Genomic DNA, 12925 nt, shown 5'->3' with positions numbered 1-12925 from the left:
AAAAGACCTTTCCATTGATACCCCACACGGGTATGTACATCGAAAAAAAAATTTTCATCCCTCAGTTACATGTATGGGGGGCCCCACCCCCAATTCTTTTTTTTACTATTTAGTGTCATAATTTTGTAGCGGTTCATACAACACATATTCCCATCAAATTTCATCACTGTAGTACTTATAGTTTCCGAGTAAATCGGCTGTGACAGACGGACAGACGGACAGACGGACAGACGGACAGACGGACAGACGGACATGACGAAACTATAAGGGTTCCGTTTTTGCCATTTTGGCTACGGAACCCTAAAAAAAGACATCAAAATCACAAATTCAATCAACAAGTATTTACCTACCTAAACTGCATAGTATTTTACACAACCGGCGTTTAAAGGAGGTCAAAAAGGCGAGTGGCGTGGGTAACAATTTCAGGCGAAGCCGAAATAAGTGCAGCTAAGTATAACAATTATTTAGCTGACACTAAATTACTACTGCAATTATCTGTCAAATATCATTCGATTAATTCGAAAATAGGCATTAGGTACCTGTACCTTCTGATTATCCAAATAGCGAATCGAGACTAAGAGCCAGTTGCACCGACCACATTTGACAGACACATCATCGTCACTCAGAAGATGTCTATGGAACTTCCCATGCAATAAAATTTAACGAACGCTTTAACGGTGACAGACGGTTTGATGCAACCGGCCCTATCCTGCGAAACGACATTCGTCGATTCGTTGATTACGAATCAATAATCGGGTAAAAGTTTGTTGTAAAAAGTACCAGGTACCCATTCTTTACACGTGTTTGAGATTCGCCTGTTTTTGTTTCTGGGACACTCGTCTGTCACTCAAGGACATTCAGAGACTCGCTGGCTTCTAATTAAGATGAATTAATTTGGGTATTTAGCAAAATTTTCGTCTGGTGTCCGAGGACCCTATTTAGAGTAATTTAATTCATTCTCCTGAAGAACGGATACCATTGCCCTTTTCCTGCCCTGCCCTGGCCCTGTTTGAAATCACTCAATATCTATTAGGTAACAGTGTGCAAATGTATGACTGTCTTTAGCACCCGAGTGATTAGGTTAGGTAGCATGTGGAGCTAATAAGAGAGCGAGCGACTTTTCTCTCGGACTTGTCCTAATCATCATCCTCGTCGCGTTATCCCGGCATTTGCCACGGCTCATGGGAGCCTGGGGTCCGCTTTGACAACTAATCCCAAGATTTGGCGTAGGCACTAGTTTTTACGAAAGCGACTGCCATCTGACCTTCCCACCCGAAGGGTAAACTAGACCTTATTGGAATTAGTCCGGTTTCCTCACGATGTTTTCCTTCACCGAAAAGCGACTGGCAAATATCAAATGACATATCGCATTTCTTGGTGCGAACTCATTGGTGCGAGCCGGGGTTCGAACCCGCGACCTCCGGAACGAAAGTCGCACGTACTTACCGCTAGGCCACCAGCGCTTCGGACTTGTCCTAATAAGACAGCCTAAACCCTTCGGATTATAAGTTAGATAGCCGAATGGCATTTCTCCGACGCGAAACGAAAACGAAACGCCGCGAAAGATAGTCTGGCTCTGTCGCGCCAATACGCAAGAGCGATAGAGATAGATATCTACTAGCGTTTCGTTTTGTGAGCGTTTGTGTCATTCGGCTACGCACCCAGGCTCCCATGAGCCGTGAAGCGCAAGGAAGATGATGAGTCGCTCTTAATAGCATTGTACTATTTGTACTAACCGTATTCGGCGTGCACGGTGCACATATGCGCGTGCTGGGGGTGCTGCGGGTGCGGGCACATCTCGGGCACGTAGTACGGCTCGGGGTAGCCGTACTCGCCGTAGTAGGGCTCCGCGGGCCCGGGCCCGCCGCCGCCCTCCGCGACGCCCACGCCCACCATCGTGACTAGCAGCGCATCGCGCGCCCCACCATCCGGAACCGCGCACCACTAGCTCTGGAATTAAGAGAAAGGAAACGGTTAAAATTAAAAACTAATTTAATCTTAACTACAAGAGTCCGTTGCCGGCAAATTGTGCCACTTTGTAGCTAGGACGAGATTTACTGATATTATAAGTATAACCTGTTAAGGCATCATAATAGCAAGCACCAAAGCACACCTCCGACAATGGCGATAAAATATATGAAAGAGGCGCGTATAAATATAAATGTATAAATATTCCTCATTTAAGTACAACTACTTAGTTGCAAACAAAGGAAAAAGAATCTTCGTTTGCACATGGTTGCGATGACGGCCGAAAGGGTTAAGGTTCCTACTTGGAGTACTCTTTATTATACTGTGAACAAAGTGAGACGTTTTGCCGGCCGTGGACACATAAAACCGGCCAAGAGCGTGTCGGGCCACGCTCAGTGTAGGGTTCCGTAGTTTTCCGTATTTTTCTCAAAAACTACTGAACCTATCAAGTTCAAAACAATTTTCCTAGAAAGTCTTTATAAAGTTCTACATTTCTGATTTTTTTCATATTTTTTAAACATATGGTTCAAAAGTTAGAGGATGGGGGACGCACTTTTTTTTCCTTTAGGAGCGATTATTTCCGAAAATATTAATATTATCAAAAAACTATCTTAGGAAACCCTTATTCATTTTTAAATACCTATCCAACAATATATCACACGTTGGGGTTAGAATGAAAAAAAAAATATTAGCCCCCACTTTACATGTCTATGTCTATGTCTAGGGGGGGTACCCTAATAAAACATTTTTTTCCATTTTTTATTTTTGCACTTTGTTGGCGTGATTGATATACATATTGGTACCAAATTTCAGCTTTCTAGTGCTAACGGTTACTGAGATTATCCGCGGACGGACGGACGAACGGACGGACGGACGGACGGACAGACAGACATGGCGAAACTATAAGGGTTCCTAGTTGACTACGGAACCCTAAAAAAGGACTAGGGTCTTTGTTCCAACACTTCCAACCAATGGAACCAACATGTTCTGCATTCGCGGCATTACCTATACTCTTGATATTACAGCTCACATTGCAGACATTGCAGCAGCGGCTGTAGATCTGTAAACGCCCCTTTACGCGTGTTACCTAACTCCAAAAACCGCAGTGTCAATTGTAGTTAAGGTTTTGTTATCTAAAGAATTACTCGTAATAGAAAGAATAAGTCACAATGTGTATTGTTATTGTTATGTAGGTGACTACTAGCTACCAGGTACTGTAGATTTGTAAACAGAGAAAATCTTTAGCGCCTTATTTGTTATTGCTTGGTCAAGTACTTAGCCACGAGAATGGAGAAAACGCTCTGAGAATAATGAAAAAGAGAGATCTTAGAGCGTTGTACTGGCTACAAATGAAAACAATAGGCAAATTTGCCTGAACCCACACTTTAGCTAAATATTGTACTACTTATAATAGTAGGTAGTAATTTGTATGGGCAACTTGGTTGTTAATTGCTATTTTTTTTATCTACGATGATCAATGCATTTACATAACACAAAATAAAAATGTATGAACCCGTTTAATTTCCAACAAACTAAGTTCGGTTCCCTCTATTCTAAATTATACGCCAACTCACACAAAAGTTAACAGAATTTCGTAAAGTTTGAAGAAGTTTCTATGGTCGTAATTTTATAGGTACCGCAAGTTTCCCAGCCGAACTATAGCTACATTGTTTCGTAACTTCGGCTCTTTTAATACCGCACGATATTGATTGAGTATAATATTATATCATATACTAGTATGTAGCTTTCGTGTCTGGCCTTCAGACATTAAGTGTCTGTTCGCCTGAGCAGCCGAATATTAGACCGCCCGTCGCGAAGAGACATCACAGCATCTTGGCTGCTGGTTGCGGTATACTAATCCAAAGGTTATACGAACGATGTGAAAACCTGTATAACGGAGACCTTAAAAGCCTTCACATACCGTAGATGATCAGTGAGTGCTTTACACTAGTTCGCTGGTAGGTTCGATTCTAGCCGACTGAAGCAACACTCCCTGATGTTGCACAAGCTTGAAGGCTCGTCGATATCTGCATGACATATCCGCGTCAGAGCATCGTGACCGCATTTGCCTTTTAAATGGGGTGCTGTCACGACGGCTCACGAGTTCTGCGTGGATGAGCCCGCAATCCGTGTCAGTAATTTCCAAGGAGCACTGCTCTTCTACTCGTTAAGAAAGCGTACGTGGCAACACCGCGGCATTACGAAAATGGCGCCGGCACGTACAAAAAAATGTTAATAGCCGGAGACTGTAAAGGTCAGGGTCTGAGTCCTAGCAGTGCGTTACCGGTTAGCTCTAAAGAACTAAAACTCGCTAATTAAACATACTAGCTTTTGCCTACGGCTTCGCTCGCGTTAGAAAGATATAAAAAGTATATGTCACTCTCCATCCCTTCAACTATCTCCACTTAAAAAATCACGTCAATTCGTCGCTCCGTTTTGCCGTGAAAGATGGACCGTCAAACAAACTCACACACTTTCCCATTTATAATATTAGTATGGATTTGTAACACTTGGCTTAGTTGAGGACTTTATCTTATCTTTAAAAGCTTCGTTGGTTTCTTATTCTTATCAGTTACATATTTTGCCTATCTAAGTGGGGCGTTTATTTGCTGTGTTAGACCTTAGAGATATTTATCGGGGAATCCCCGCTGCAACAGTGAAGTGTTGAAACTTGATCGTCATATGACGAAATGCGTGAGTCGGAAAAATATTGACTAAGTAAGCAAATAGTTTCACTCATTAAGTACCTAATGTACCTATAAACTATACAGTTACACAATGTCGTAAAATGAGTTGCATAACGCTACCTACTTATATGTAAGTATGTAATACCAATATATCAGTCGGTGGAAAATTGCAGTCTATGTATGGTACCGCTAGTCCGCTACCGCACTATTATGCCTACTAAATACCCGGTATGCTTACTTCGAAGAATTGGAGCTCGTTTATGTAGGCGCAAGTCACAGATACCTTTGTTTCGTGCCGTGTTTTTATTTGTTGCAGGCAACAGGACCTGCATTTGACGAAAACTAATCTTATTAAATTCAAATCGAAAACATATTCATTAGATTAGATGAAAGGCACAGTCAGCGAACATTGTTTCAAAAGAATTTTAGTGCGTTAGTATAGTACTTATCAAGATAGTCTATATAGAGGCACATAACTAATATGTATATGTTAATAGCCGGAGACTGTAAAGGTCAGGGTCTGAGTCCTAGCATTGCGTTACAGCGAGGAAATGCCGCCAGTATCCTTGGTACAATGCCTCAAGGGCCTATTTTAGACATTAGCTAGCTTTTAAGTTTAGTCTTAGTTTCATATGTATATAACATATTAATTTAGACCAATATCTACAACACGCTGTTATAGTGTACAGTTTTTCTTAAGACCTTAAGTAATGTAACTTAAAGTATATATAGTACTGTAAGAGAGTCGGCCTATCAGTGGAGAGCATCCAAACATTTAAACAACGCTTTGAATCAATATTTTTTTATATTTTATGAGCTAAGTAACAACCGTTCACTCTCAATCGCTGCTTCTATATGAATGCCCCTTTGAAGTGTCTGTTTTCCTTGACGTTCTTATACTGTTCCAATTTTAAATCAGGGACTGCCAGTCAGCGACCATGACTGCTGTAAAAGGTTTCATTCTGAATGCGAAACCTCTTACATATCCCTCCCCCTTATGTTAGAAGCAGCCATTGTTCACAATACTACACCCTATCCTATCCTATTCTACCCTAACTACCGGTTGGCCCTACCTAAGCCAGGCCCCCCTACAAAAAAAAAATCTCCTAACACCCAATAGTGACAGCCTCATTCAAGGTAGCCAACATCTAACGCTCTTTGCGTGGTTGCCTAGTCCACGGTTGAGACCGCCATAATTTGGATAGTTGGACTATAGCCAAGGTCCTCGCAAATTAGTCAGATATGGACTATGGTTAGGAAAACCAATGGCAAAAACCTAACCCCTGCCCATCGACTAAACCCTTTTATTTTGAACTTTCTGACAGCTAATTGTCTGTGGCCATGACTAGATGACATTGACATGACAGCTGTTAGCAAATTCACCTAACTTCAAGTAAAAAAACAAGGCAAAACGTTTATTTCACATGAAAAAACATAATAAATTTTGAAGATGCCGATTCTTGTTGGCGGTGGCGTTGAAGTGGGGGCTTCTCATGGCCGCCAATCTTCCCGCCGCGCCGGTTGCGAAGTGAAGTGGAGCCCGAACGGCTCATGAAGATTGCTACAGCTGTAGTGTGCTGCACGTTGGTGATGACGACGAAGTGGGGGTTGCATATGACCGCCAGCCATCCCGCCACACCGTGAGCAGCTGGATCATCTGGTCATCTAGTCGGCCTTGTCTTGATACATGTAAAAGAAATGTGTATGAACGTTGTTCTTTGTAGTCAGGAAATTATAAGGGTGTTGTGACATTACTCTATAACTTTAAACGATTGTATCTATTTATTAAATATTTACAGTTTGGGGTGTGTTTTATTCCACAGTTTACATATTTTCATATAACTTAACCTTATTGGTAGCTATAGGAAACCATTATGGAATAAATAAGCCTATCAAATAGTTTTTATTCTAATATAAACATTGCATAAATAATATGTATAGTATTCTACATGTTATATATTGCGCCAAAATAATTAGTTCTATGTGGTTATTTACAAATAATTATCCTTTTTAACATTAGGGATAGGCAAATGACATTTTCTGTCACAAGTCGTTTTTCCTTTGAAATAATGTACATTTTAGTTCACTAATCACAATTATTCCCTAAGTTCTACAATATAATGTATAATTAAAAGATTGAAACTAAATTTACATTGCCTATCTAATGTAACCTACATATCTAGGAAGATTTACTGCATATGTGTATGATTAAGTATATAGGTATGATGGAGCTGATGTTCACGCAATTTGCGTCGACGCCCATGGTCACCGAAGAGGAGTCGTAGAGTTTCTTGAACAACACAATCTTGAGCGCCCGTTGCTCTGTTGAATGTCTCGCATTCCATTTTTACGTCAATTCTGCACAGCTATATTTTAACTACGGAATGGGTGATAATGAGTATTAGATAATAAGAAATATATCACCCGGAATAGCTCTTCGTATTGGCGACGATGGTCACTTTGTTTTCCTTCTTCTTAAAGCGCGTTTGGCTTATCGCTTGGCATGCGCTTCCTCGCGCTATGAGGTCGGGGTTCGTTGTCTGAAAACTCTGAAACCGAAACTAGGGGAAACTTTCAGACGTTAGCGCCTCCACCATGTAAGAGAGTCGGCCTATCAGTGGAGAGCATCCAAACATTTAAACAACGCTTTGAATCAATATTTTTTTATATTTTATGAGCTAAGTAACAACCGTTCACTCTCAATCGCTGCTTCTATATGAATGCCCCTTTGAAGTGTCTGTTTTCCTTGACGTTCTTATACTGTTCCAATTTTAAATCAGGGACTGCCAGTCAGCGACCATGACTGCTGTAAAAGGTTTCATTCTGAATGCGAAACCTCTTACAGTACCATGACAGGGTTCTAGATTAGCCTAGGATTCTAATTGTACATAGGTAGGTATATATGTGTCCTATCAACAATTTAAGTATTGGTAGGTAATCAACTTTCACTTCGAACCGAAACCACGGGTTCAAGACCAAAGGAAACGACGTGTGTGCACTGTCGTTAGGTTTATCTTAGTGTTACCATACGTCAGGATTTCCCCTGATACTTATGTCGGAGTTTCTGAACACACAGTAACACATGGTGGGCGCGACATTATCTCGAAAATCCCCGTGTTTGAAATAAGACTTCGATATACCTACATCTAAATAAGTAATTTATAAAATAAATTAGACATTATTGCAAATTGTCAGCTTAAGATACTTTTCTGCGATTAGAAAACTAGAAGTAGTTACAGTTACCTATGTACATGGGTTGTCTATTGTTTGCCCGACAGTCATTTAACATAATATTCATTTGCCCGAATCTCACTTGCCTGAATTTCATTTGTCCGAATGATTTGTTTACCATAAAAATCATATGACATACTCGTTGTTTATCCGAATATTACCTTCCATAATCATACAATGCCATACTATTTGTTAGCCATATTATTAAGTGCAATAATATGGTTTCATAGAATATTCAAACGCCATAAGCAATTATTGCCATATTAGTTGTTGCCCATATTATTACCTAACCTAACCTACTTTCTGATAGCAGTTTCATTTTCCAGGGGTCACAGTTCTAACCTAACCTAACCTACTTTTCCAGCAGTTTCATTCTCCAGGGGTCACAGTTCTAACCTAACCTAACCTACTTTCTGATAGCAGTTTCATTTTCCAGGGGGTCGCAGTTCTAACCTAACCTAACCTACTGTCTGATAGTATTTTCATTTTCCGGGAGGTCACAGTTCTAACCTAACCTAACCTACTTTTCAAGCAGTTTCCTTTTCCAGAGGTTCACAGTTCTAACCTAACCTAACCTACTTTCTGATAGCAGTTTCATTTTCCAGGGGGTCACAGTTCTAACCTAACCTAACCTAACCTACTTTCTGATAGCAGTTTCATTCTCTAGTCCTTCTAGTACCTATTATAGTAGTTTTCGATTCTGCCAAAGCACATTATGGAAATTGACTTTTCTGGACGCTAATTTGTATGACAAATGATGGTATGGAATGTGGTAATTACGGATTTCGATGATTCTGACAAATGACATTATGGAAACTGACTTTATGGGAAACAAAGTTTCTGGCACTAGATTAATATAGTAAACAATGATTATGGCATAAGATGTTATGAGAAACAATATTATGATTGTTGAATAGGATGGCAAATAAAATTATGGCAAATGAAATTCTGGCAAATGGGGGTATCCCATGTACATGTCCAGCTCTGGATCACTAAAAGTTGTGTAAAACCTGTGAACTAGTTCAATGGAGACAATGTATTACTTATACAAGCGTTGGGAATTACAATCCTCTAGACCAAGTCCTTAACACATACTGCGGGACCGGCAATCACCGAATTTCTAAAAAACAAATGAACTTAATGCAAGTCTTTGGTAACCACTGCAGAAGCCTACAAACAAAAGGAGTCAAATGTATAAAATCATAAAAAATTGATGTAGGCACAATGTACCTATACCGTATAATCCATTCCGTGTGTTTTAACCGCCGCCCAAATCAGGGGCGGCTCACTCCGCGATTCTTTCGCCGAGCTAGAAGTACACACCGGCGGCCGCGGATTCGCGGCCCATTCAATGGTGACGACCTTAGCGCGGTGCAATAGAACTCAATGTCGGATGCTCGCGTGCGGTACGTTTGTTAATGTAGATAAGAATTTAGAATGGCGGCATTTTGTAAACGTCAAAGGAGTGAGCCTTCTTTACTTGTACTATTATTTATTCTGTGCCCAAATCTCAACGAAGGTGGTTCTCAATTAGTCTGTATTTTTTTAAATGTTTGTTCCTCGATATCTTCGTCGTTACTGGACCGATTTTGATTTTTTTTCATTAAATGTATATTGTATACATATTGGTCCCATTTTTACCAGAACCCGGTTCTGATGATGGGATCCTGGAGAAATCGAGGGAGCTCTTCAAATCTTAAAGGCATGCATATAGTGATTTTTGTGTTTTTATAAGAACAGCACGCATTTACGTCCGAACAGTGACATTTGGTGCAGTGGAACTGCTGATGATGATCAGAGCATAACTCCTCAAATCTGAATGGCACACTTATAGTGACTTTGGGATTTTTATAAGAACAGCATGCATTTAAGTTCAGAACAGTGACAATGATTTGTTAAGAGATTTGTTCTCTTTGTTATGTTTGTTAAGCATATTGAGTTTTCAAGTAAAATTTTGTCAAGCTCGATTTGTTATAATCAGATATCGGATATGAGGAATTGAGGAAACTCCTCAAACCTTAACGGTATACGTTATATTCATTTCGGCTTCCACCAAAATATCAATCATAAAATACCTACACATTTCACCAGAACCCCAAAAGCGGCAGTTTTTTTCTTAATTTTTTTATTCTTATGTTTTCTTTTTATGCTGTCGGGAAACAGATGCAATTGTTTATCATATCATACCTATTCCTACCTTACATTTAAATACCTATTTGAATATGTCTCACACAATTTTAGGTAATGCTAATGTCTATATTCTCCTACCTTGTTGACAACGTCAACTATCACGGTTATTAAATGTTATGTGGGGGAACATATAGCAAAAGTGAAAAAAGAAATTTCGTTATTTACATATAAAAAATGGTGGACTTTCGCAGTAGGGCCTCTGAGGTGAGGCTGAGGCGACGCGCTCGTTAGGTGTCACGAATAGCAGCCCAGGATCGGAATGGACCCTCGAGACGGTTATTCATCGCACTCGATCATGTTCAATTGAATAAACACGCAGTTGGCGTGGAGTTTGCTATTAAAGCCGGATTCTATGTTGTTATGTAAATATGGGGCTCAACTAAAACGTCGAGGCTTCCTGATTCTTAATCGTATCGTAATACGTGACCGGACTGTTTCGGAGATTTCAAGCTTCATTTATCTAAGGATTTGAATGTTCTGGTTTTCCCTATTTGTACCTACTAGGCCCACTTGCACCAATCACTTAACTCGGGGTTAGTGCGCTGTCATCTGTCAAATTCCATAAAAAATGATGGGTTAACCCTCCATTTTCGTTGGTGCAAGTGGCTCCTAACGTATTATATATGTATTGATATTGTCACACAGTATGTAGACATTTGACCTTTCAAATAAAAATAAAATAATAGTTATTTGTTATACAAGGGGGCAAAGTTGTATTTTAACGCCGAGTGTGGAATTGAAAAACGAGCAAGTGAAAGGATTCTATAGTTGAACCACGAGCGAAGCGAGTGGTTCAAGAATAGAATCCTGAACTTGCGAGTTTTTTAACACACGAGAAGTAAAATACATTTGCACCCGAGTGTAACACAAAACTTTTCCCCTCACTATAGCGAGGAAACTACAACGCAAAAAAATGCGTTTATCACTGCTTCCAGTAGTTCCACAGGTGGTAAATCATCTTTATTACTAGATTCACCTACTTTTATCAATTTTAAAGCAGTTAATTTGACTTTATTCAAGGTCAAATTACTTTACCCACTAGTGGATAAAATGCGTTTTTACCCGCTGGTATTAAAGGACAAAATACGTGTTTCCGAGCTAGTGAGGGGAAAATAAATAAATATTATACGGACATTCTTACACAGATTGACTGAGGCCCACGGTAAGCTCAAGAAGGCTTGTGTTGTGGGTACTCAGACAACGATATATATATAATATATAAATACTTATATACATAGAAAACATCAAACATCATATATATACAATAAGCATCATTATATATACAATAAGCTCGATATCTATTAGTTACTTAGAGTAAATTACAGATAAGACATCAGGCACACGTTTTTTAGGGTTCCGTAGTCGACTAGGAACCCTTATAGTTTCGCCATGTCTGTCTGTCCGTCCGTCCGTCCGTCCGTCCGTCCGCGGATAATCTCAGTAACCGTTAGCACTAGAAATCTGAAATTTGGTACCAATATGTATATTAATCACGCCAACAAAGTGCAAAAATAAAAAATGGAAAAAAATGTTTTATTAGGGTACCCCCCCCCCCCTACATGTAAAGTGAGGGGCTGATATTTTTTTTTCATTCCAACCCCAACGTGTGATATATTGTTGGATAGGTATTAAAAAATGAATAAGGGTTTATTAAGATCGTTTTTTGATAATATTAATATTTTCGGAAATAATCGCTCCTAAAGGAAAAAAAAGTGCGTCCCCCCCCTCTAACTTCTGAACCATATGTTTAAAAAATATAAAAAAAATCACAAAAGTAGAACTTTATAAAGACTTTCTAGGAAAATTGTTTTGAACTTGATAGGTTTAGTAGTTTTTGAGAAAAATACGGAAACCTACGGAACCCTACACTGAGCGTGGCCCGACACGCTCTTGGCCGGATTTTTTTTTAACCCTTTATAGGGCACTGGCAGGTAAGCATGGTCGCGCGATAAATGATTAAACATCAGTCAGGCCGTCCCTATCGCACTTACAAATAATTCGATAGGGACGGCCTGATGTTTTATCATTTATCGCGGGACCATGCTTGCCTGCCTGGTCTCAAAAGAGACCAGCCTGTATGTATATGATTATCTTTTGACGACCGGTCTGACGCAGTCGGTAGTGACCCTGCCTGCTGCGCCGCGGTCCCGGGTTCGAATCCCGGTAAGGGCATTTATTTGTGTGATGAGCACAGATATTTGTTCCTGAGTCATGGATGTTTTCTATGTATATAAGTACGAGTATTTATATATTATATATATCGTTGCTGAGTACCCACAACACAAGCCTTCTTGAGCTTACCGTGGGCCTCAGTCAATCTGTGTAAGAATGTCCTATAATATTTATTTATTTTATTTTATTTTTTATTTATTTAATGAATGAATGAGATGAAAGTTTATTCACAAGAATATATGGTGCGTTACAGTAGATGTTATAAACCCAGCAAACATTTTAGGTAAAAATATCGATAAAACTACCTATTATAGGTCGCAAATCTGACAGTGACCAAAATGAGTTACCTCGAATCGACCTCGAATCCACGTTGAGTCGACCAAAGTGGGGAAAAAAAGCACGTGCCGGCTACGTCGACTCCACGTAATTTAAGTAATTGCGACCTAATGGTCGCCACTTAGGTGATTCTTGCGACGTGGAATCGACGTCGACACGACGTGCCATGGGTTGTAATGTACTAAATTGGTAAGACTTACCATTTTTCAACGTTATTTCAACGTGGTTTTTACCATTGAATTACTAAAAAAGGTTATTTTTTACGAGGTATCATGCAAAGAAAGAGACAAACATATTACGAGAGTATTTTCTTTTCGCTCACAAAAAATGTCTGGCTAAAA

The 12925-nt window shown here is 39.7% G+C and overlaps 1 protein-coding gene across 2 annotated transcripts in view; it reads right to left on the bottom strand.

Moving 5' to 3' along the window:
• LOC125226870 (fibronectin type-III domain-containing protein 3a) overlaps nt 1-12925 on the bottom strand; it is an 86492-nt gene that overhangs the window by 16960 nt on the left and 56607 nt on the right. For both annotated transcript variants that reach the window (XM_048131025.1, XM_048131024.1), the window contains exon 2: nt 1737-1950. In XM_048131025.1, coding sequence (XP_047986982.1) covers nt 1737-1896 — 160 coding nt within the window. In that variant the 5' untranslated portion in view covers nt 1897-1950. The remainder of the gene's footprint in view (nt 1-1736; nt 1951-12925) is intronic.

The sequence above is a fragment of the Leguminivora glycinivorella genome, chromosome 6 (assembly GCF_023078275.1).
Source record: "Leguminivora glycinivorella isolate SPB_JAAS2020 chromosome 6, LegGlyc_1.1, whole genome shotgun sequence".
Lineage (NCBI taxonomy): Eukaryota > Metazoa > Arthropoda > Insecta > Lepidoptera > Tortricidae > Leguminivora > Leguminivora glycinivorella.
The sequence above is the reverse complement of the archived record's forward strand: the minus strand, read 5'-3'. Positions and strand labels throughout refer to the sequence as shown.